Genomic DNA, 27,324 nt, shown 5'->3' on the forward strand with positions numbered 1-27,324 from the left:
AACAACCGACAAAGCAACAACAGCGACCATGAAATCGTGTCTGCTTGAACAAATGAACCTAAAGGACTAGATAATACGTTTAATTATGCTGCAAAAATCATCAAGAAGGCAGCAATGAACCTAAAGGACTAAATAATACGTTTAATTATGCTGCAAAAGTCATCAAGAAGGCAGCAACATAGGTAATATGTGGACCAAGAAGGAACGGTTCGTACGTCGTCACAGCATGTGACTAAAACGGACCAATCATGAGAGATGGTCTCTGCTGCTTTCTCCACGCAGCAATGTTTTTTTTTTTTTTACGTGCGCGCAGCAAGCTATGCAGGCGTGGTGCAGGGGGCAATGGATAGGTCAAGTGATGCAATACATGCATTGTCAACCGGAGGAGTATAAAGATGCTCTAACAGTCATCTCTCATGAGGCTTTAAGGTATTAAGTATATAGTTTGTAGCTGTCTCACAAAAGCAGCCAACCGTAAAATCCATCTCTAAACAGAGGGGGAGGTTTGAGGCATTACCTAATCGTTAGCCTATAGCAGACATGTCCAAAGTCCGGCCCCCGGGCCAATTGCGGCCCGTGGACAAATTTTTACCGGCCCGCGGCCTCTATCATGAAATCAATAATATGCGGCCCGCCAGCACTGTTGACCACAGTATAAAATACATGTGTACAAAAAGCTATTTTTCATATTTTTCATTTCACCAGAAGATGGCAGTAGCCCTGTGGCCGCACTCTGGCCGCCGTGACCCTTGACCTTGCGTGATCGTTTCAGCCCAGCCCATTTCTAACATGGCGTCTGTAAACAAAAAAAGGAAAGTTGACCGCGAGGGCCGCCGCTTCCAGGACAAGTGGAAATTTGAGTATTTTTTCACTGAAATACGAAACAACTGTGTCTGCCTAATTTGCCAAGAGACTGTGGCTGTTTTAAAGGAATTCAACATCAAGAGGCACTACCAGACGAAACATGCTAGCTACGACAAGCTAACTGGGAACAAACGCGGTGAAAAAGTGAAGCAACTGGAAGCTGTTTTAACGGCACAGCAAAGCTTTTTCACAAGAGTCCGTGAGTCAAATGAAAATGCCACAAAGGCAAGCTACGAAGTGGCAACGCTGATTGCAAAGCACTGCAAACCTTTCACTGAGGGTGAATTTATTAAAGACCGTGCAATGAAAATGGTTGAGAAAATTTGTCCCGCGAAGAAGCAAGAGTTTGCCAATATTTGCCTGGCTCGTAATACTGTGGTACGGAGAATTGAAGACGTTTCATTAGATATTAAGAGACAGTTAGAGGCAAAAGGAACTGAGTTTGACTTTTTCTCGTTAGCGTGCGATGAAAGCACGGATGCGTCCGACACCGCTCAGTTACTGATCTTTTTAAGAGGAGTGGACAATGACATGAACGTGAGTGAAGAGCTTCTGGACCTCCAGAGTCTGAAGGGCCAAACAAGAGGAACGGATTTATTTGTTTCTGTTTGTTCCACCGTAGATGACATGAAACTACAGTGGAATAAAGTCACCGGGATTATTACGGACGGCGCACCTGCCATGGCTGGCGAGCGGAGTGGATTATCAAGCCTTGTCTGTAACAAAGTCAGCGAAGAAGGAGGCAGCGCTATTAAACTCCACTGTATTATTCATCAAGAAGTTCTCTGTGCCAAATATATGAAATATGATAATGTTATGAAACCGGTGATAAAGACTATTAATTATATTCGCTCCAAAGCGCTGTGCCACCGCCAGTTTCAACAGTTTCTTCTCGACATCCAGGCTGAATACGGAGATGTTTTGTATCACACCGACGTAAGGTGGCTCAGTCGGGGGTCTGCGCTGCAGCGCTTCTTCTCTCTCAGGGAGAAAATTGGACAATTCTTGACTAAAAAGGGACAACCCATGCCACAATTAAATGATCCTGTTTGGCTGGCTGATTTGGGATTTTTAGTTGACATAACGTGACATCTGAATGCGCTGAACACAAGCCTTCAAGGGCAAAATGCAGTGGTAAGCCAACTGTATTCACACATCAAAGCCTTTCGGACCAAGCTGCTACTTTTCCAAAGACACCTGTCACAGGCGCAGCCCAATACCGCACATTTCCCGTCGCTGCAGGAAATTGTGACCAGTTTCCCACAGATCAATATCAGTGCGCAAATGACAAAGTATGCAGCAGACATCTCATCTCTGGTTGAGGAGTTTCAGCAGCGCTTTCGGGACTTTGCAGCTATTGAAAAGGAGATCACGCTTTTTTCCTCTCCTTTCTCCGTGGACCCTGATGACGCTCCAGACCACCTGCAACTGGAGCTCATTGAGCTGCAGTGTGACGCCGAGCATCGCAGTCGGCACCAACAGCTCCCTCTTGTCAACTTCTACCGCCAGCTGGATGAAGGCAGGTTCCAAGCAATTCGGACATTTGCTAAGAAAATGCTGAGCTTGTTTGGCTCCACATACATGTGCGAGAAGACATTCTCCGTTATGAACATTAACAAGAGCCGCATGAGGACGAGACTGAGTGACTCTCACCTGCGTGACGTCTTGCGCATCAAAACCAATGCTCTTGAGCCAGACATGGACTACATACTGCAGTCAAGATCCCAGTATCACCCTTCACATTAGTGCAGGCAAGACCTTTGTTAAGTCCTCTGAGTTGAATAAATTCTTAAATCTCAGTTAATTAATTTTTTTGTGATGGTCAAAATCACAGTTTGAATATGCAGTGATCATTGTTTTGTTTTCAGCACTTTTCCTACAGTGAGCATATAATAGTGAATAATATGTAATGTTTCACATGAACTTAGATATCCTTTATAGTTTTAATTTTTTGTGGTTTGTGATTTCGGTAAAAACCTAAATGTAAAAAAAAATGTAAAAGTAAAAGTATGCCATTTGTAATTAAATTAAAAAAAATCCCAAAAAGTTAATTTGTATTTAATGTTAATGGTTCAAAGAATGTCAGGCTAAATAGTCGGCCCCCACACATTTTCACCTTACCAAATCTGGCCCTCTTTGCAAAAAGTTTGGACACCCCTGGCCTATAGCAATGCCCTGAAATCTCTGCCCCCAGAGATTGGCTCTCTCAGTGGGAAGATGCCAATTTGGTCTCATTAATTAGCAACTTTTCCAACTGGTCTAGCGACAATTTCCCCAAAAATGACGACTAAGTTTTATTCCTGATAAAAAACAGACGATATAAGCAGAAGGATTTTAACTGTTTTCAATACAACAAGAAAGGAGCCCGTTGGAAGACAATTATTGAGTAAATCATATTAAACACTACCTGAGATGGTGCCCAATTATATGTTACAAAACAGTTATTTGACTTTGCAAACTGTTGACCTGAGGTATCCACTTCAAAGCTGCAAATAATTTTCTGACGTTGCCTTGCTTCACCCTTACGTTTATGTGATACTGTACATCATCATAGCACAGCTTTTAAAAGCCTGAGTTAGGGAGGAGGAGTTACTTTTGGGAAAAGGATGGATATTAATTTTATTGGTGCATTGTAAATTATTTTACTTTATTTTACTCCAAGTGATGGTTAGGGACACCAGTTTGAGAACTACTGCAATATATGACATACATGAAAGTAATAGCTTCAATCTAGACCCGGAGATGCAAAGATGATGGGAAATTCAGAATGCTGAGTCAGATTTTGATGGGTCATCGTAAGGTTGTATCCTGTACAGGAAAGTCAAGGGAAATGGATAAGACCAAACTCCCCTAAAGTTTTTTTTTTTTTTTTTTTTTTTTTTTTTTTTTTTTGTATGTACAAGTTTTCCACGAGCCACATTTTCAGTGGCCAGGGCTCAAGATGATTTTAGGCACTCAGCAGATAAGGTCATGTACACGCATATGGGAGCGTAAACACCGAGAGTCTCTCAAGCTAGGACACTAGAGTTCAGGCTTGTCTTGTGACTACAAAAACAGCTGACTACAAGGTAGAAAAGTATTTCTTTTAGATTTAGGAAATTAGTGTCTACCTAACCAGGCATTCTTTTGTGCTCAACGTTCAAGTTTTTACTTGGGCCTCCGATGATCAGGGCTGATCATGGGGTGACATCCAAGTTATTGGTGGAGCTGTGTCATCTGTGGCTATGATGACCTATGCGTGAGTGCCAGTCTCTTTAGCATAGGGCATAATTGAAGGATCCCACTGGTCTGTTTGTGCTGCTGCACTCCTTTCTATGGGCTTACTTCTCTGCAGGAGCCTCCATCAGCCTTGCTTCGCCTGTTTTGAGGTGTCGAGTCAGGGCTTCTCTCCACTTTGAGCGGTTGTCTCCCAGGCTCTCCCTGGTCTCTGGGTTCATGTTGGTTGCCTCCAGGTCCCTCTTGACGACGTTGCAGTATCGCACCTGCAGTCGTCCTATAGCTTTCGCCCATGCAACCATTTCGGCGAACAGGGGATACGGTCATCTTGCATTCAGCGGATGTGGCCTCGTCATCTGATTTGGTGCTCTCAGAGCAGAGTGCACATGCTGGGAAGACCGCCAAAACCAGACCTTGGTGTTGGTCACTTTTTCTTGCCACAAGATTCCAAAAATGCGGCGGAGGCTGCGCATGTGAAATCTGTGAAGTTTCCTCTCTTGTTTTGGCGTATGTGGTCCAAGTCTCACTGCCGTAGAGCAGTGTGCTGATGATGCAGGCATTGTACACCTCCATCATGGTCTTGACCGACAGCTTAGGGTTTTCCCCACACACGAGACATGAGGCGAGCAGGGGTCATGGCTGCCTTCCCGATCCTCTTGTCAATTTCCACATCTAGGAAGAGGTTGTCGATGATGGTTGAGCTGAGGTAGATGAACTCATGGACCACATTGACCTTGTAATAATCTATAATGATGGACAGCGGTATTTTGGTGCCTTGTCCCAGGATGTTTTCCTGAGGCTGATTGTTAGTCCAAAGTCCTTGCATGCCTAGGAGAAACAATCCATCAGGGACTGGAGATCGCACTGTGTGTTACTACAGCAGCGTCATCAGCGAACAGCATATCTCTGATGAGCACTTTGCGAACCTTGATCTTGGCTCTGAGACGGGCAAAATTTCAACGTTCAAGTGATGATTTTTAAAACAGGATACTTGGACCAGGTCATTCCAAGGAGTCAAGGAATTTATGTCATACCAATACACATTTACACATGATATGGCACGAAATACAATACCCAAGGTCCCAGATTAGCCTAAAAAAGGCCTAAGGCACAGGTGCCCAGACTTTTTTACCCAAACATCTATTTTTCAAGCAGCCAGCCTCTCGTGAACTACCGACGGCGTGTGGCGTGGGGGGTGGGGGTAGGTCATGCTATCTACACAGTGATTGATGCTATTTACATAGCGACTGATATCTCACCAACACAACACATCCTTGGTGGAACCACAAGCCTCATTAGGAATTGCAGTTTAAGACAACACCATAGTAAGATCAATTGAACTGGACCTCTTGATTTGTGGCTGTAGTTTAAAACATGATAGTAGTGTACCAGCTGATAATACTGCACATATCCTGGCAGATGATTCAATAGCATTACTCAGAAAGAAATTGCAGAAATTAAATGAATAGCAATGGATTGTCCTGGCCAAGGGGGTTGGTGTGTTTGAGGAGGTTTAGCACAAAAGCCTGCCCCTCTCTAGACACCCAACACACAAACAGGCTCATAAAGGTGGTTCTAGTGTCCCCTTCAACCCCCAAAAGGAGGAGGCATCAACTTCATACAATGACACCAAAGTAATCTCTCGATAGTTGCAAATATGAATCCTGTTCAAGGTGTCAACCAGCTTTTAATGCTGACGTGCAAGGGAGCGTGGAAGACAATTGTTGTGTGACTCAGCATTACATGGTTCCGTTTTATCAGGACTAACTTCAACCACCCACACACCAGAGGACAAAGTCTGACTGGATTTTTGTTTTATTCTGCCACATTATCACAAGCATATCGTATATGTTATATGGTATAACATATGGAATAATAAGACCTTGGCCACAAATTATTCCCCAAATTGTATCGAATATATCGTGTGAAGAATGTGTAGACAATTAAGCAAATCTTGGGACAAAACTGTTGTATTTCAGATAAACACTATTCAACACTTATCTTTTTCGTCGATGAGTACAAAGCACACCAAAGACTAAAATTAAAGTGGACAAGTGATGGTTAAGCTATAGTCAATATTAGTTCTGTTTGAAAAAAAATGACTGCATACATATGCAGGAGGCAAGATTCAACACTTTAATTGGAGGTCAACTTGTCTGGATAAGTACTGTATAGTCAAGGAGATTATCTTGTTGCGGCAGTAAGAACATTGAAGGTAATTTTATGAAGTTTGGTTTCTTGACGAGGTTTTTTTTTTTTTTTTTAAAGAATTTTAAGGAAGTTTTTTTTAATGTCAAAAAGGTTAAATTTATGCATTTTTTAATCCTAATTGAAACAGATGAACAGGATACTATATTCCCTAGTTAATTTTATGTACATTTATATAAACTAGTTATTCAATAAAAATAAATAATTGGCTGCATAAATAGAAAATTTTACTACCATTTTTTTCAATTTTATACACGGAATTTTTAAAGAAATTGAGACAGCATTTAACAATTGAATGGTCACTCCAAGAAAAATTATTGAAAAAAATATTTTGTATTTTCAAGTTATTGGGGCATTAGTAACGAAATATATTAAAAAAATATACAGAATCCCTAGTTTATTTTTTAAATATAGGCCTCTACCAAATGGTTGAGATGTTGCTCGATGGGAATATTATCTCCCATATAATTGTGAGAGCATTGGGAATTAAATTTTTAAAATAAACCCTGAAATAACAAATGTTAACTACAGTTTATTTCAATAAAAACTTTGCTTACATTTTTTTGCATAAAATACCAAACCTTAAATGAATATTGTATTGCCAAAAACATGGGGTCTTCATGTGGAGGTATATCCTTGTGTCAAAACAACAAAGAAAGATGAAACATCTCTCAAAGAAATGCCCAAATGAAAAAATGACCCAAAATTGCATGCAGGCTCAGGGCAAGGTCAGTGAAGTATAGTAGTTGTCACAATAGACAACTGGAATCTGGGACGAATGTAAAAAACAATGAACTTTTCTTTTGTCTCAGTTGTTAGCACCAATGGAGCAAATGCTATTTTACCATAGGCGTGATGAATTGTGAACGGTGCAGCGGGTGTTACGACGACAATGGCAACTTCCGTGTATGGAAAATACCCATGCCCATTATATGGAACGATAACCTGGCCTACTGTGATTCTGATTGGCTGGCACCAAGACAGGATCCATACTTTTGATTCGCTGTGTGGAAGCTCTCCACCAACAGACGTACACATATATAGGATGGGTTTTAGACCACCTGTGAATCGACGCAGAATGAATATGGTTCATGTGTCGGTGCTGATTTTTTTGTGTCACAGACACAGGATGCACATCAAAAAAATATTTGCATTGTGTGCATGGTCAGAAGAGGTTCTAAATTTGTTTGTGGCAAATGAACATTTTAATGAACCACAGATTTGCGTGTCAAACGTATGATTGAACCAAAAATCTTACTATGTTGAGCCATCCAATGACTTCCCGGAAAGATGGATGCCGCATTTTTTTTGGGGGGGGGTGGGGAATAAACTGCAATTTATCATCCAAAAAATACAGTACATACATACGGTGTAATGAGAACATTTTAGTCCCCATTTGATATTCTGCTCCCCTGTATAGCCCTTCCTTGAGGAAATGGAACTGGGGAGCTAAGCATTTGCATTGGACACTGGAGATGCCTTTGCAGTCAGATTGGGAAAACAAGGTGGTGGACTTTAACCTGCATGCACAACATAGGTCTACTCAGTAGAATAGGGGGAAGGGCCGTCACACACAGTTTTTTTTTTTTTTTTACATAAACTGCAATTTATCGTCCGAAAAATACAGTATATACATACGGTGTAATGAGAACAATTTAGTCCCCATTTGATATTCTGCTGCCCTGTATAGCCCTTCCTTGAGGAAATGTAACAGGGGAGCTAAGTATTTGCATTGGACACTGGAGATGCCTTTGCAGTCAGACTGTGAAACAAGGTGGTGGACTTTAACCTGCGTGCACAACATAGGTCTGCTCAGTAGAATAGGGGGAAGGGCCGTCACACACAGTTTAGCTAGGAAATGACTGAGCTGACCTCTACAGCCCACAGTTAAATTGTTTCAACTGTTTCTGGTTAACACAATTCCGAACACAAAGGCAGGACAATCTTCCAAACATTTGGGGGGCTATAACAGAAAAAGGCAACTTACTTCAAAAATAAAGAGGATGGAGTCCAGCTCCTCCCTGAGAGATTTGATTCCTGTGTAAACCAAATAAGGTGCTTCAGCTTCAACATAAAACTTTTGTGGTTAATGTTGTGGAAACAGTGTTGTAGAATCACTGAATTTAACATCATGTTACTATTACATTATTGTCATAATGTAACAGTAACTAACAATACTATATTGGACATGCAGGGTAGGAGTTAAGAGGAAAATTAACAGGCAGATATTTACCGTAATTTCTCGAGTATAATGCGTTCCTAAGTATAACGCGTACCCCCAAAGTTGACCTAAAAAAAAAAAAAAATCAGTAACACCCTCCTACCAATGTACAATGCGCACCACCAATTTGCTGCTACCCATATGCTCAAAATATTAGGAATTATCTGTATTTATTTTTGGTTAGTTTTGTACTTGTATTGTTTTTCAAAAACTGTCTGTACAGCAATCATTAATAATAATCATTGTGCATGTGCTGATGTAGCGGTTATATATAACTCAGGACTGGGCACGGGAGACGCTTGTCCTGTAATGTAATGCAATGTAATGTAATTGTCAGAACAGAATTTCTCAACCAACTAAAATAAATGCTCAATGATGGCATAACACTTTATCAATATTGTTGATAACACATATTACAGTCTTAAGGACTGGGCACGGGAGACGCTTGTCCTGTAATGTAATGTAATGTAAGTGTCAGAACAGAATTTCTCAACCAACTAAAATAAATGCTCAATGATGGCATAACACTTTATCAATATTGTTGATAACACATATTACAGTCTTAAACAAATGAACTATTTAACACTATTTAACTTAAACATTTTTTGCATTAAATATTTAAATAAATGCATAAAAGACAGAATACGGAAAACGGGGGCACATTGTTTTGATCAGAAAGAAGACAACAACATGCACTTGTACGGGGCAAAAGATGCCAATTATCAGGAACAAAAAGAAGTCCAGACAAGACTAACGCCTTTAAAATGCTGTCTTAGATACTGTTTGCATTGAAAAAATACAGCTCTGTGAAGATGAATCCTGACTGTGAATTGATTAAACAAATGTGCAATTTAATATTTGTCAGTAACTTCATTACAAAAAAGTATGGAATTCTACTGTTCATGCAACGCCATGAATTTTCAGTGTGTATTTTATCTGTATTTCATGCATGAAGTTTACACATTTACAGAACATGTGAATAGTCTCTTCTTTACACATTTAATAGCACTCTCCTTCGTTTGTAAGGTGTAGGCAGGGATTAAATTTAGATTTTATATGTACTTGTGTAAATGGTTTGGAAATTCCTTTCTTTATGAATCTCATTTAATCTTACTATATTTTTCAATGCCACTTGTTAAAGTTTTGTGCCTTTGTACAATCAGTGGGACCAGTCGCAATGCATATATGTGAATGATAAAAGTAAATTGCACATTTGTCTAAGGAAATCTGAAGTGTTTCATGAAATGTTTTGGAAAAGTGTTCATGAATGTTCATGAAATTTCAACGTTTTCCTAATGTTCTTGTGCTTCTTTACACAAACAAAGGAAAGACGTGATATTTTGGTTATTTATAGCAGAGTATGCGACAATGGTCCGGCCCAATTGACATCTATCGGCGCGGTGTGTGGCCCACAGTGTGAAATGAGTTTGACACTCCTGGTGTACACGCTCCCATTTACTCATTACGCCCTTACTACATAGTATGAGCTCACATTGTTTTGATAACGGCCTGAAGCAAATTGAGCTCTCGTTGTTTTGGACTGCTGCCCTGCTGCACTTTTGTCTTAGTTTAGGATAAAACACACTCACGGGCAGTCGTTTCTGATCTATGGAGCAGTAGCAACAATTATGCTATGCTAATGATTGTAAAATGCAAAGCTCCCCCAAGGAGGTAAGAGAGCTCAAGTTGGGAGCGCATATTACCATAATATATATATAAATGTGTAACATAAGACATCGAATACCCTATCGAAATGTATATGTATACCTTTTTTTTTTTAACCACTCTATGTGATGGTATTTTTTATTTTTCCTCCATACCTAAATATATTGCGCTTAATTAACTTTTTGAAAATATTTTTGGAAAAAATTGAGCATTATTTTTGAGAAATTACGGTAATTATTGAATTTAAGTATGTGGTAAATGAAGGGGATCAAATCGAGGATAAAATTTAGAAACAAGAAAAAGGTTGGACCCACCTTTTTGTTTTACATTGCTTTCCAGTGTACTGAAATTTTCATAGAAGATAAAATAGATCTGTGAACAATTGCTCTCGAAGAATGGCTTCAACTCACTCTTGTCAATAATATCTGAAAAAGAACGTAAACAATAAATTCAATGTACTATAGCATACTTGTTTGACGCAAACACAGAGTGAGAACGTTTTTCGTTCTTAGGAGAAAGTCATGTCAGGTCATTATCCAAGCCGCTTATCCTTACAACGGTTGCGGGAAAGCTGGAGCCTATCCCAGCTTGCTTCGGGTGAAAGGTGGACTACATCCTGAACTGGTCGCCAGTCAGTCATAGGGCAGATATTGACACCATCACTGAGCTGGAATCAATCCAACACTGCCCTCACTAAAGGCAGATGTGTGTACTACTACACCATCAGTGATCATGAGAAAGTTTCCAGTGAAAATAAGAAATGAGTCTATTTTTCTTCAGGTGCCTTTAGGGGCTCGTAATTTATGTATTTATGTCCATATGAAGCATTTATATGTGACGAAACATTCAAACAAATGGGAAATCAGGAAGGGAGCAAACACTTTATCACATCACTGTACATGTTGTTCTTAGTTGGCACAGACATTCTAGCAAAACTGACATAATGATACATTGCTCTAAATCCTGTTCACTTGGACCAGTCACATACATTGCATATACACAAACCCACAAAACAACCCTCTCATTACACACGGATGACGTGGGAGAAATTCTAAAAATAAAAACAGAACTTTCAAACTAAAAGCACCACGCACTATCAGACTTTGGATAAGCCTGATTTGACCTACAGGACATAAATTGCCCTGGTCTGCTCCAAAAGTATGTTTATTAGACATCACTTGGACAAATCACACACTAAACCTCCCACATCAATTGCTTGTAACCTTTGACTAAGCTTTACACGATCATGATATTTGTGACTGATCAGAGAGTTGAAAATACATAAATAAATAAATAATCGATCACCAATCAAAGCACAAAATGGAGCAATCTGTCTATTTAAATAACTTGTTCATTTATGGTGTATACTTATGTATTAAATTGCTCAAAAAATATTTGCAATGAGTAATGTATCTTTCTTCATCTATTTATGAGAGGCATAGTGACAGATAGAACAAATGAATGGTCTTTTATTAGCTGGCAGGAAGTACATACAGTAATCAATGCACTACAGTATATCCACTTTTTGTGACGTTTTGAATTGGTTCATTGTAATTACATCAAAACTTTACAGCAAGATTCAAAAGATCACTTACAACTGTTAGTGCGAGCACTAGCTTGCTAGACTGTAAAACATTTTTTTGCCTGCTTGAAAACTAATGTATTAAAAGTAGGTAAACATACCTCAAGCAAGCCTTAACACGACTCTCCTCTCCTGATCACTAGTTACCACCAACACACTTTTCCCCCCAATTTTGTTCTTATAAATACAGTAATCCCTCTCTACTTCACACTTCACCTATTGCGCCTTCAGCGCACCGCGTCCCCCCCACCCCATCCCCCCTCAAAGAAAGAAAAAAGCCAGGCATACAGTATGCACTATATTACGGGAATGTGCATTGATATAAAGCGCCATCCCCAACATGCATGGACCAATGAACCAAAAAAAAAAAAAAAAAAAAAGGCCAGATCGGCTTTTTGGAGATGATTGGCTGTGAATCATTGAAGCCCCACCCAGCAACTCTCTATCCCTCTCTCGTCCTTTGTACATTGTTAAAGTGTACGCTATAACCTCACTGGTTCACAATGCCGCCAAAGCGCTGGGCTGATGTTAAAGCTCCCTCCAAGCACCCAAGTGGAAGAGGAAGATGCGAAATGAGAGGATTGTTCGAAATGGGAGCTGCATTCGCTTTGTGGAAAGCAGATTGCAGAAAAATGGCCCAGTTACTGAAGAAGAGGAAGATGCGAAATGAGAGAATTGTTCGAAATGGGAGTTGCGTTCACTCTGCTGAAAGCAGATTGCAGAAAAATGGCCCAGTGACTGAGGAAGAGGAAGATGATGATGATGGGCGAAAAAGTTAAACTTTTGGACATGGTCAAAGATGGCAGAAGTTGCACTTTTGTGGCGCCATAATGGTGTAAATGAATCAGCAGTGGGCTACATAAAGAATGATGTGGTAAACATGCATAAAACTGCTTAATAACTTTTAATAAGGAAGCGAAATGTGTGATGATGAACCTCAAGCTGCAATGAGGTATCCCCCCCCTCAAGGACGAGGCTTTTCGGTAAGCAAATGAGTTACGATCTCAAGCATTGGACAATATTGTACGAGCTGTCGAGTTTAGCAATTCTGTTGACGGGGTTATGTCCTTGTACAGGTGTTGGATTAAGTTGATTAATTGTACATAAAGTTATCTCATATTTGCTCTCTTGTTTTGCTTTTAATGCTCCTTTGTGATGTTTAACCTTCTTGAAGAATATGAAGGAACAAAGAGACACATTACATTGACATGCGTTTGCTTACCATTACTTCTGTTTGTCACATTTGCTGTGTTACGTTTCGGACCCCCATCGGAAAATAAAAAAAGAGGCTTTGTGGGGATGTGACCAGAACGGGCTGGAGATGGTGAGGGACAAATCCTGCGTTCTTGCGAGCAAAAGTTCCTCTTGTCAGAGGAGGGAACACCACAACGCAAAATGGAAGTAACGTCACAATGATGAAATGGAAGTGGTGTAACAGAAGTGTGAAGGAAGAGACGTCATAAGTGTGTTGGGAGTATTCTGTGCTCTACAGAAGAAAAAAATCATGTGTTTGCTTTGTTTAGGACTTTCTGTACCGCAATAAAAATCTCATTTTTTATTGTTATTGTTCAGGTAGACACTTGCGTTGTAATTTTTGTCTCAAGTATGCAAAGTATAAATGCTGGACTGTTGATTAAACTGTTAGAGCAACAACACAGCGCCTCCACCAGAAGTCTCCAAGTGATGAATGGTAATTATACAGTAATATATAATACAGTAAGTGTTTTGTAATTTATATTATAATTTCATAATGCTATATATATTTGCAAAGTTTCATAATTAAAGATTTAACTAAATGATTTTTTTTAATCTCAAATATGCAAAGTAGAAATAGTATTTACACATTTTAAACGTTCTGGCACCCACATAAACATTACATCCCCCGCTACTTTGCAGTTTTTCACTTTTCACGGGTGGTTCTGGTCCCAATTGACTGCAAAAAATGAGGGATTACTGTACACATTTTGTTGTCATCACCTTGGTAACAGTATAGTGGTGCATCGGTTCTCGAACACAATCCGTTACAGAAGGCTGCTTGAAAACCAAAATGTTCAAAAACCGGAGCACGTTTTCCCATTACAAAGAATGGAAAATGAAATAATGAGTTCCAAGCCTAAAAATAGTTTTTTTAAGTGATTTCTTTTAGCTTTTCCTGATAATAAACTGCATAGTAGAAATACATGTACAGTTTAAATACTTTATATAATTAAATCATTTAAGAAACAAATTTATTTTTTGCTTAAAATGTATGCTTTAGCCTAGTAGAGTATGCTAGGCTGGGAGTGGATTGCTGTATCTGTAGTGACTCGGCCCCGAGTCTTGTAAACCTTTTTTCATTAACAAAAGTGCAGAATAACTTTAAACAAGCAATAATGGGGGCGCACACAAATTGTTTTTTACTTGCACATAAAGTAAGTAACATGTAAAAAAAATGAACTTGCAACTAGAGGTAGGGTTAATGGAACAAAAGAAAGAAGCAATGCAAAACTTGTAGCCTCCCCATGGCGAACAACGGAGTGTATCCCACTTCTTTTGCGGAAATTTTTGAACCATCTTCGACTTGCTTTGAATTCAAAGCGCTCAGGAACTAGACTGGGGTCTTCTCTTTTTAAATCTGTATACAGATTTCTGGCTTTGGTGGAAATTCCTTCCTCGCCAACACTATGCCCAGCTAACTGCTGCTCATTCACAAAAATGAGAAGCAACTTTTCGACTTCTTCCAAGATCTGTGGCCTGTGCTTGGTCAACACGGTTGCTCCTTTAACAACATTACTTGCTATGAGGGCATCCTTGTGCTTCAAGATGGTCCTGATTGTCGATTTCGCTGTGCCATACTTCTTCGATAGCTCAGAAACACTCACATCAGATTCGTGCTTGGCTATCAAATCCTTCTTGAAGTCAACAGTTTTACACACCACTTTCCTTTTTTCAGCACCAGCAGTTCCACTTGCCTTCTTTGGAGCCATGATCGGGAGTTAATGTTGCTCAATTTGAAGAAAAAAAGTCACTACAGTATTGGGAAACGTCTGCAAGCAGAGGAGTGTGCGAGTCAAATGGTTCCGCCGCGCACTTGTTACGTCTTTTTTTTGGGGGCGTGCTTTTGAAAGCACAATAACAAATCGTCGTGGGTGAGCTGGTCGGGTGTTTGAATACCAATTTTCATTCAAAAGCCAAAGTAAAAAAAAATCTCGAAATTTTCGTTCGAAAACCAATTGGTACGAAAACGAAGAAGTTCAAAAACTGAGGTACCACTGTATAGCCAGTCACGTTTGAGTTGAAAAGATGAGGCCCAGGGATTGTGGGAAAAATAGGATATGGTGGTATTGAAATTGAAGATTTTATTGCAGTGGTCTTACATACTGCAATCATGAAACACCAAATTTGTCTTGTAGTTAAATGCAGGCATTACGTATCGTCAGTCCCACGTTTTTTGTGTCTGACATTTTTTAACAACTTTATTGTTGGTGATATATATATATATATATATATATATATATATATATATAGACAATACGATGACAAAAGAAAAGCAACAAGGCTAAAAATAAACTCAAGTCATTTTTTAATACACACATTTCATCTTTAAATCACATTTTACTATTTAAGAAGCCAAAAGTGTGAGTTATGTAAAACACCTGCATTATTGATATACTATGTCATACTCAAACTGCAAGCTAAGAGCTCCCGACATGAATACCCTCATTAGCATTAGCTCTGTGCTAGCTGACACTGCAGGTGCTCCACACTGATGCCAAAACGGAGATGAGGGGAGAGCACAGGAATCCTTCCCGTGTATTATATGCTGAAATCGGAGACGGGACTCTTTTAAAGAATCAAATCAGAGATGTTTCTTTTGAGCTAGCTAGTGTATTTAAAGCCCATTGCCTAACTCAGACAAAAGACATTCAATTTCAAATTGAAATATTATTTCTATGTGCTACATGCTTGGAAAATACACCAATTCTCAGATTATTTCATTTATCTCATTCACTGCCAGCTTCCGCAGTGAACAAGGATGCTTGACTTCTACAGCTGTCATTGGCAATGAATGTTAATGTCATGTACACAGGCCACATGGTGACTGACAGAACATTCTATAGTAGTTATAGTGGTACCTCAAAATTCAAACATAATCTATTCAGTTGCTAGTTAAGATTAAACTATAATTTTACAAAAATATTTGCTAATGAGCAGTTATGCAGAGACCTCACTGACCGGTGAAACAAGCCGTACTTGAGTTGTGTTCTCCATTCAGTGGGCTGAAGTGTTTTACATAAATTTAAATTACATTACGTACATACCTGAAGTTTGCTGAGATGAATTTGGGTATGATGCTTAAGAATTATCCCATGACGAATAGATTAGAACATAATCCTATTCCTTACTTAAAAATGGACATAATTTGAAGTAACAGATTAATTTTTTAGCCAAAGCTACACATCAGATGACAACATCCATAAATACTTGGTTAAAAAAATGAATTTTAGATGTGTGTACAGTTCAAGAAATAATTATTTAATCCATCACTTACTTTGCAAATTTACCCACCGTCAAAAAAATGAAGGGTCTGGGTTTTATTGGTAGATGGATTTTAACATGAGAGACAAAACATCAAAAAGAAAATCTAGCTAAGTACATAAAACAGATTATTATCAAATTATTTGTGATATACAATGTGGACTTTGACCAAATGCCTCTAAACTTGAAACTTTGACAGTTATGTGTGTGTGTGTGTATATATATATATATATATATATATATATATATATGATGAGAAGAATATAGACTTTACGTTATATTGTAGATTGATATTGTAGCGTTGTAAAGATCAAAATGCAGGGTGTCTAATTGTTTTCACATTTTACTTCCCCAGTCCATAACTTGTTTTTAATAACTGATTAGTTTGATTCCTGTTATGTGTTTCCTGTCTAATTACTGAATAGAATTTCTAAAATACAGTGAGATCCTGACTTACTCTGCAATTATGACCCACTAGATTGGCCAAAGTTGTTGTTCTCCCTTGCGAGTCACTCTTGAACTCTTAATCTCCCAGTTGTGACAGCCACTCACAAGATGGACATCTCCTTTGAGCATCTAACTATTTTCCCAAGATAAACATTCTCACTCTGCAGAGTCAATGCAGTGACGAAATGACAAATACTCGGCATGTGAGTGGCTTAGCTCAACAAAGAGGAAGAGGAAGCGAAGAGGAATATCCATTTGCCCAGTCTCTCTGACTCTTTGTTGCTTGCAGGAATACAAGTGGTGGGGGATTTGCTGGCCTTTCCGAATTACCAACCTCATCCAAACCCAGCTAGGCATGACCAGCATATTAACATGCATCTGCTTTCGCACTCGCTCTGAAAGATCTGAGCAGACAAAACAAAACAAGGCCACTCTCAAAATAGCTCAAACCCATTGCCCGATTTTTTTCAAATTTAAGATCAACCGCAAGGCTTCAACATGATATTTTAAATTTTGCACTGGCAATAAACACCACAGAAAGATATTAGTGATGCCAAAAAGGAAAATTGTAAGGATGACTTTAGGACGGGCGGCACGGTGTCTCAGCTGGTAAAGCGTTGGTCTCACAGTTCTGAGGTCCCGGGTTCAATACCGGACCTGCCTGTGTGGAGTTTGCACATTCTCCCCGTGCCTGCGTGGGTGTTCTCCGGGCACTTTGGTTTCCTCCCACATCCAAAAAACATGCAACATTAATTGGACACTTTAAATTGCTCCTTGGTGTGATAGTGTGACTGTTGTCTGTCTCGATGTGCCCTGCCATTGGCTAGCAACCAGTTCAGGTTGTACCCTGCCTCAGGACATCTGGGATAGGCTCCAGCATTCCCACAACCCTTGTGAGGATAAGCGGCAAAGAAAATGATTGGATTTGTCTGTTTCCAATATGTAACTATAAAGCATTCAATTTTTGGAGGTTCACCATTCATTTTACTGAATGCAATATTGTACAGAGAATACAGAAGAACACAATGCTAATAATCTTAATACTTTTAAAGTTATGTGTGTTAAAACTATAATTTGTTTTGCAAACCATTTTACTGTCAAGGTAACACTCAACAGGAAAATGATTTTATATATAAAGATCTGCTGGAATTATAGGTTACTTATTCCAGTCAGTGAGGGTACATAGTCAAGGGTTTAGGTTTATCAAAATAAAAACAGTTTAATGAAAATAAAATTATGAGCAAATGAAGGGTATGTCAATATTCCAATTTTCCCCTATACTGCATTTTATGGCATCACCCATCACTGCTTCTTGTTCACACAGGAACCAACAGCAGGAGGAGGAAATCCTTCCTTTGCTAAAAAAAACATGGTGGAATCAGTGATGATGGTTGGGTGGGGTTGGCAACAACATGCAAGCTGTCCTACTCAACTGCTAGACGAACAGCAGTTTTTTATCTTTAACTGCAGAGATGGGAAAGAAAAACACATGCAGTCAGACAGCATCTTGTTTTGACCAATACTTTGAACTGCAACACTTGACATTGAACTCAGGTGCAGTATAAAGGCAGAAGAAACACAACTGTTGCAGAATTTGAGTGCATGACAGCGATATTGAACGCCATTGATAACATGAGCAGACAATGGTGTATTTTAAAATCAATATACCTGCAACAAACATCTCAGTAAAAGTGCTTCCAAATTAGTCTGTGACTGGACAAGCCAAATTATAGACAGTTACAAGTCTGGTCACTGTGAAGCTTTTAACAATATACTTTGCAAGGAATTAAATTGAGAAAGTGCATAACCACATCAAATATAGCTACCTAAAAATGTGATTTGTGTTAAAATGCTTTAATAAAAGTTTGGCTAGTCAGGTTCATTGCAACTCCTCCCACCTGACTCCCAAATGAACCGAGAAGTCCAAGGAAGAAAGTTTAACGTAAACAGATAATGTTGTACTTTAAAATATGAAAGAAACCAATAAAGAAAGTGATAAGGCCGTTTAGTTGTTGACATTAGTTCAGCTTGTTTCTATTGTAAATAGTTTGAAAATGTCACCAAACCGCTTCTCCTCATATTGGTCTCACCTAAAGTCACGAACCCCAGTTGACTTTGGACTAAAGGCAGGATACACCCTCAACTGGTCGCCAGTCAATCTTAGGGCACATAAAAGATACAACCATTCACACTTATGGATGAGTGAACAGTTTTCAATCAACCTAAAAAGTGGAACTTCGGAGTTTTCGGTGGTTGTACGAATTGTTGTTCGACCAAAAAAAATCCGCACGAAAAAGTTTTCGACCCATTTCTCGGTGTCCAAATATCCAGGCAAAGCTGAACCCATGTTGACCAGGTCGCCGAGTCAAGCCGAGCGATGTCGAACACACACTGGGCAGTGCCGAGACGAGCTGCTGCCCACTTCGAGTCAAGCAGTCACTCGTGCTCAAGCCAGTGCATGCTCAAAGCACGCCAATGAGTGCTCATAGTGTGAGAATGCATATTCGTGAGTACTTGTAAAAATTGTTTCTTATTGTTTTTCCAGTATTTTCTTGCAGTTTGCCTACCAAGCTAACACGTCGGTGGATGATGCTGTCAACATTGGACTGCACTTCATCCTAGAATAGCTTGAAGGAGAGGGCACCTACATGAGGATCCTGTTCATGGATTTCAGCTCTGAGTTCTACACGATCATTCCCAAACTCCTCTCCTCCCAGCTTCGCCAGCTCAGCGTCTCGCCTATCATCAGCATTGGATTTACAGGTTCCTGTTGGGGGCAGGGCAGAGCAGCTGAGGCTTGGGTACACCATGCTATCCACACACAATGGGGCACCCCAATGATGTACTGTATCCTCTCTTCGCTGCACTTCTCTCTCTAGTTGAACTAGTGCACCTCAATTCACCCAGCTGTCAAACTCATGAAGTTTGCAGACTACACCACAATCATCGGCCTCATCAAAGACAGTGATGAGTCTGCGTATCGACAGAAAGTGGAGCGGCTGGAGCTGTGGTGCGGCCAACACAACCTGGAGCTCAAGAAGGTCATTACTGTTGAGATGATGGCAGACTTTAGGAAGCCTCTTCGCCAGAGCTGCCCCTCACACTGTGTCAACCATCAAAACCTTCAAGTTCCTGGGAAAGACATTCTCTCAGGACTCTAAATGGGAGACCAACATCAACTCCAGTCTCAATCAGGCCCAGGTGAGGATGTACTTGCTCTGGCCTCAGAGGAAGCAGGACCTGCCACAAAACCTGTTGAGGCAGTTCTACACACACAGCGGTCATTAAATCAGTCCTGTGTTCATCCATCACAGTCTGGTTTGGTGTAACCACAAAAAAGGACAAACTCCAATGGTCAATCAGAAGTGCTGAAAAAAATTGTTGCTATGCCGCGACTTGCCCTTGAGGTCTTGCACACTGCCAGAACGAAGACAAGCGCATGCAAAATCCACTTGGACCCTCCACATCCTGTTTGACATCTCTTCCAGCTCCTTCCCTCAGACAGCCGTGATATAATATCAATCCATCCATCCATTTTCTGGCCCGCTTATCCTCACTAGGGTAGCAGGTGTACTGGAGACTATACCAGCTATATACAGGCGAGAGGCGGGGTGCACCCTGGACTGGTTGCCAGTCAATCTCCGGGCACATAGAAACAAACCATCATAAACACTAACCTTCACAGCTACAGGTTATTTAGAGTCTCAATTAACCTACCACACATGGTTTTGGGATGTGGGAGGAAACCGGAGTCATCAGAGAAAACACGCAGGCAAGGGAAGAACAAGCATACTCCATACAGGTGGGGCCGGGATTAAAACCCTGGTCTTCAGAACTGTGAGACAAATGTGCTTACCAGTGTTCCACCATGCTGCCTGCTATCAAACAATGCAAACTGACAATGCAAACTAAAACTTAAAAAAAACAAAAAACAAAAACAAGCATTGTTAAAATCTAATTACCTCACTAACTATGATATCAATATTTAGTGCAATAGTGTTCCCTACATCTCACAGGTCATGGTACAATTACGAGAATTCACTCGTTATTCATAAAAAAAAAACATTCAACGTTTTGTTTGTTTCATCACTTTATTACTTTTGAAAGTCCAACATATAAAACAATTTTACATATCATGGAAAAAATTTTTGACATCGAGGCACCGTTTGTGTACCAGAAATTAACAAAATTCCATGCAACAGCACTGTGAGCAAAATGTGTGCGTGCTTGTACATCTACACGCCACACGAGTGACATCTCATCACACTGTGCTTTATGCAAATGAATTTTGCACATTTCGCACAGGTCATGATTGTCTTGAAATCATCAAATGGCTTGCAGACCGAGCAACCCCCCCGAAGAAATCTAGAGAGGAGGACCAATATTATTTACTTTGGTGTCTTTTACTGATCCCAAGACACACACAATGCACTCTCATACACACACACACACACACTTATTCACCTCATGCACTATTGTACTCGGTGCAGTCCTCTCGTGGATCTCTCTTCACTGTGGCTGCAGAGGCTGGGGTCCTTAGCAGGTGCTGGACCTTCCCCATCTACTTGAGAATGATGCGCCTCTTGTACAGGTTGATACATTCCAGTCAGGAAAGAGCTCAGTCCAAATGATAAACGCATTGGAGGCCCATACCTATTCTTCTTCTTTTCATTTTGCCTTGTCCCATTAGGGGTCGCCACAGTGTGTATTTTTTTTTTCCATCTCAGTCTATCTTGAGCATCTTCCTCTCTAACACTCACTGTCTTCATGTCTTCCCTCACAACATCTATCAACCTTCAATTTGGTCTTCCTCTCGCTCTTTTGCCTTGCAGCTCCATCCTCATCACCTTTCCACCAATATACTCACTCTCTCGCCTCTGAACATGTCCAAACCATCGAAGTCTGCTCTCTCGGACCTTGTCAGCAAAACATCCAACTTTGGCTGTCCCTCTAATGAGCTCATTTCGAATCCTATCCAACCTGCTCACTCCTCGCGAGAACCTCAACACCTTCATTTCTGCCACCTCCAGTTCCGCTTCCTGTTGTCTCTTCAGTGCCACCGTCTCTAATCCGTACATCATGGCTGGCCTCACTACTGTTTTATAAACTTTGCCCTTCATCCTAGCAGAGACTGTTCTGTCACATAACACACCAGACACCTTCCGCCAGCTGTCCCAACCTGCTTGGACCCGTTTCTTCACTTCCCTACTACACTCACCATTCCTCTGGATTGCTGACCCCATGTATTTGAAGTCGTCCAAACCTCGCTATCTCTTTTCCCTGGAGCCGATTATCATAAGTCATATCTGATGAAAAATCTGTACATTTACACATGCATACTCAATACAGATTATTTAAATTTAATTACTTAATTTACATTACTGGCAACCATTTATTGCTCAGTGACTCTCTGTACTCTGTCTTTACGTCTCAAAAGTATTTTCTGTTGATAATGAAATGTGAATTGGCCTAGTTCATTTCAAAATTTGTTAACTGAATCTTGAACTACCGTAGTTTGCATGGATCATGAACTTTCCCAGCATGTTATAAGTCACACAGGGACATTTAATATTTAACTGCTCAGGCCATGGAACTCTGTTACTACAGGAGCACTTAAATTTTTTGGGTGATTTTTTCTTCCAATGTGTTTACTATAAATTGTGACACACTAGTAATATTGTTTTATTCCATTCCCAAAATACATTTTTTTTTACAAAATAAAACTACTGGGGGACAGGCAGTAAAATAAGAATATTAATTATTAATATTATTATTCTTGGGAACTTAAATGTAATGCATTCAACACATTATGTTTAATACCTTGGCTAAAATGTATTTTCCCCCCTAACCTTTAATTTAGGGCCCCCGGTATAGCGAAATAGTAGTAGAAATCTGTACTTTAATACCATGTACACACATACTGACCTACATTTTTCTGTGTTAAGGGCAAATGTTACCTACTCCACCATATATTTCCAGTCTTCCTGCAAAGGTTTCTACCTGCATTGCTAAAATTCAATTCAATTTAAATAATCTGTATTGAGTATGCATGTGTAAATGTGCATATTTTTCATCATATATGACATATGACTATCAATCAGTAATCATGCCCTTGAAATTGTCTTGAAAATAAAATTAAACTAATAATGTGCATTATCAGCACTTTCAATGATTAAACATCAATTAACACAAAACACATTTGATTAGAGCAGTGTAATATAACATAGATTCATCCATTTTCTGAAACGCTTACACTCACAAAGTTTGTAGGAGTGCTGTAGGCTATCCTAGCTATCTTTGGGCGAGAAACGGGGTAAAACATGAACTGGTCGGCAGCTAATTGCAGGCCAAATAACAACCGTTTGCATTCCAATTTACACCTACGGGGAAGTCTTCAATCAACTGACCGTGCATGTTTTTGGGATGTGGGAGGAAACTGGAATACCTGGGGAAAACCCACACGGGTACAAGGAGAACAAACAAACTGCACACAAATGAGGCTGGGATTTGGACCACGGTCCTCTGAACTGTAAGGCAAAGGTGCTGTGAAAAATGATTCAATTTCACTTCAATTGTATGAAAATGATTACATACTATGAATACTACATCTTAATTCATTTATGTATCAGTGACGTATTGAGAGGAAGAATTAAATGTCCTTCCACTAGATGACAGGAGCTACATAATTGGGAGATTTCTGGTGATATTTTCTTTGTGGTTTTCAGTTTTTATTTTCTAATGTAGAATAAATACCCTGGATCTGTATAGATTACGAATCATTTGTTGTCATTATTTGTAAGGCATCATTTTTTATTTTGCTCTTGCTGTGATGACATTGCATGACACTTTATACTTCATTTGATATTTAGATTAAACGTGCATAAGAGTTGAAGAGAATGTCATTCATGATTATTTTCAAATAATAGTATCATCTTGAAAGTAGTTGGTCCAGGCAATAAAGATGCCCTAATACCACTTCAGATTAAAGGCTAAATAGCTTTGCGTCTGTGCAGATGGTGGCAATTTGACAAATATCACTTCTATCAGTAAAGACAAAGGACTAAATAAAAACAATGGTCGTGGGAATCAGCTCAGTGACTGATGTCTAAACGAGACACCGTCAGTTAGCATTGCCAACCACCCTTGTTAGCAGACAGAGGAGCTAGCAACCATCCACGTTGCATCACAATGGATTATAATCCCGTCAAGCAAAATGGACGGACGCGAGACCGGCGCGATAAACATGCCAACGTGCGAGTCATGAGCGGAACCTCTCCTTTGGCTTAGTCAAGTGAGCACCGTCAGTGACAGGGTTGCCCGCTCACCGACCGAGCGACTTGCCAGAAGAAGATAATAATTGGCCAGCTAGCTAGCTTGATTAGCTTAGCCTTTGAGATGCGGCATCAAAAAGCACGGGGACATTTCACTCACCCAGCAGCGAGCGCAGGTGTTTCAGCCGCGTCAGAACATCCTTCTTTGGGTCCAAAACTTTCTGTGTAGATTTCTTGACGTCTCCATGGCCCCTTCGAGTGAACATTCCGCTGTAAAATGCAACCGTGGAAGCCGAGCACCTGTGTTGATACCATACACCGAGGCTCCGGTGTGACTGTCACTTCCCTCACCACCACTCGATACTTGCTGGGTAAACATTCGCCCAACAGCCGCCAGTGTTTTTTTTTTCTTCCTTTTTTTTGGGGGGGGGGGTGGAGGGGGGCTGGACTGTAAACACGGAAGCCCGTTTGACAGCGAGGAGTGGTCTGACCATAGGGCCACGCCTACTGGTTTATAACATAACATTTGACACGATGTGTGGCGAGTTTATTTTTAAAGATACCCGCGTTACTTGTCCCTCTTTTCCTCTATATGAACAATATACAAACGACATATTTCACAATATCTACCAATCAAGCAGGTAAATGTCCTTTAATTAAACCACCTAAATTTAATTAACATTTCGTCAATCCATATTCAATACACATAAACGTATGCATTGGGACATAATCCAGCAAAACAGTTTTCATATTTCAAGATCACAACACATGGCTCCAAAGCGCCTCCTGGTGTTTTCTCATAGAAAGTCACTGGATGAAATTTTTAGATGTCCAATGTTTTTTTTTTGTTTTTTTTTTGTTTTTTTTACACCGAATATGTACAAAAAACAACAACCTTAGTAATTCAATTATGTGCCTATACAAAAGGGAAATGAATGTGCTTGGTTTTCGGGTGAAGTTTCAGGATGAGGGTTATCATAATATGCACAATGGTTCAGAACTTTGCCGTTCATCACCGTCAAAAAGAAGTAATGTAATATTGAAAACTTGGGCATCTGCACTCAAAGGTTTAGTACACATTAACTGCTAAAATTATAAAGTAGTGCATTCAAGCCTCATCCTGAAATGTTACCTGAAATTACTTTTTTGTAAGTAGTGTATCATACATCATAATACTGTAAACACATCTCAAAAAATGTAAATATTGTGAAAATCCCTAATTCATCATTTCAGACAGTGAAACGCATGACCTTTATTATCGCATGATTGTATTTTGTTGTTTTTGTTTTGTACAATTTTGATGACTATACAGTAGCTCATAGCTAGCTATAGCATTATCGTTTATCCCTAATACAAACTCCAAATTCACCATCTCAATATATTTACATAAAACAAGAAATACTAACTTTTAATGTATGTAAAATAGGCAGGAGGTGGCCTTCTGAAAAGTATTTTCTCATGTTTAAACGATTGAGCTTTTGAATTAAAATACATTTCACTAATTCTATTAAATGCAACTCTGTAATATTTTTTGTGATATACATGCACGACAGTGCAGCTTCCAGCACAAACCAATGTATGCACATACGAAGTTCACTGCTGCTAAATATTTTAAAGTTAAATTTGATTGATTACATAAAGTCAGCACGATGAATCAGCTGGTGAAGTGTTGGGCTCACAGTTCTGAGCTCCCGGACATGCCTGTGTGGAGTTTGCATGTTCTCCCCGTCTTTGCCTGCATGGGTTTTCTCCAGGCACTCTGGTTTCCTCCCACATTCCAAAAACATGCAACATTAATTGGGCACTCTAAATTGCCCCTTGGTGTGATGGTGAGTGCGACTGTTGTCTGTCTCCATATGCCCTGCGATTGGCAGGCAACCAGTTTACTGTGTACCCTGCCTCCTGCCCTTTGATTGATAGGGATAGGCAGCAAAAGAAAATGGATGGATGGATGATTTAATGAACACCCGGTCAGCACATCCGCTTCACAGTTCAGTAGTTGTGTGTTCAAATCCGGGCTCCGGTCTTCCTGTGTGGAGTTTGTACATTCTCCCTATGACTGTGTGGGTTTTTGTCAGGGTTTTGTACTTTCCTCCCACATTCCCAAAACATGCACAAAGGCTCAAAATTGCCTGTAGCTGTGAATGTTTTTTTGTCTGTATGTCTACGATTGCCTGGCGACCAGTTCAGGGTTTATCTTGCCTCTTCCACCAAGTCAGCTGGGATATGCGCCAGCACAGCTGTTCCAGTGACCAATGAGGATTAGCATTACAGAGAATAGATGGATGAATATTAATTATATAATCATGAATATCAGAATCAAGATGAATATGTTGAAGTTTTACAGAGTTTTAATCACCCATTGACCTTGATACACAGTTGTTTTGGGTTTGCTTCCACATATATATTTAAAAACCGTGACACAGGATTATATTTACTATTAAAAATGTCAAGGGATACAAAGTCAATGTTCATTCAACCCATGAGAAACTTATCTCTCTTGTCCTTCTTTTCCTGTACAAGCTTAACACAATATGGGACATTGACACACTTATCTATATAGATTTAACATCTTGCATGTTTTATAAGGAAAATTTCCTATAAACAGAAATGTCTCTTGTTCTTTGCTCTCGTTGATATGTTGTTCTTTGTTCTGAATGTCGTCCCAAGGCAGGACCGACTGCCTAAGAAATATTCCTTGTGTGTTTTTACACACTTGGCCATTAAAGCTGATTCTGATTCATTTATCCATCCATCCATCCAATTTTCTTCGCCACTTATCCTCACGAGGGTCGCGGGAGTGCTGGAGCCTATCCCAGCTGTCATCAGGCAGGGTACATACACCCTGAACTGGCTGCCAGCCAAGCAGGGCACATTGAGACAACCAGCCGCACACACAATCACACCTAGGGGCAATTTAGAGTGTCCAATAAATGTTGCATGTTTCTGGGATGTGAGAGGAAACCGGAGTACCCAGAGAAAACCCACGCAGAACATGCAAACGCCACACGGGCACTGATTCATTTAACCATGTAAAAAAAAAAAAAAGTCTAAATGTGTACAGTACTGCATATACTGTATATTTACAGCTATCTGTAAGAAGCAGCTTTGTATACGTATAACTGTTAACCAGTATGAAAATCTGCACACATACATCAAGCAATGCAATACAGAGTGCAGTAATGATTTCTATTTCTATAAAGAGTAAAGAAATTCAGGGAACTGTGAAAATTTGTTGATTTTTTGTGTGACCCTGATCAGTTATATTAATGAAAAGCAGATGTTCATGAACCAGTAATGGCAGAAATGTTGGGATGATCAAATATTTCGAG

At 39.8% G+C, this 27,324-nt stretch overlaps 1 protein-coding gene across 9 annotated transcripts in view; it reads right to left on the minus strand.

Moving 5' to 3' along the window:
• The window catches only part of ralgapa2 (Ral GTPase activating protein catalytic subunit alpha 2), a 178,078-nt gene extending 153,671 nt beyond the window's left edge, over window positions 1-24,407 (minus strand). For all 9 annotated transcript variants that reach the window (XM_061843204.1, XM_061843199.1, XM_061843200.1 and 6 more), the window contains exons 1-3: window positions 24,153-24,407; window positions 10,489-10,599; window positions 8,276-8,325 (exon numbers count right to left, since the gene is read on the minus strand). In XM_061843204.1, coding sequence (XP_061699188.1) covers window positions 8,276-8,325; window positions 10,489-10,599; window positions 24,153-24,258 — 267 coding nt within the window. In that variant the 5' untranslated portion in view covers window positions 24,259-24,407. The remainder of the gene's footprint in view (window positions 1-8,275; window positions 8,326-10,488; window positions 10,600-24,152) is intronic.
• Between the last annotated feature and the right edge of the window lie 2,917 nt (window positions 24,408-27,324).

The sequence above is a fragment of the Syngnathoides biaculeatus genome, chromosome 15, assembly GCF_019802595.1.
Source record: "Syngnathoides biaculeatus isolate LvHL_M chromosome 15, ASM1980259v1, whole genome shotgun sequence".
Lineage (NCBI taxonomy): Eukaryota > Metazoa > Chordata > Actinopteri > Syngnathiformes > Syngnathidae > Syngnathoides > Syngnathoides biaculeatus.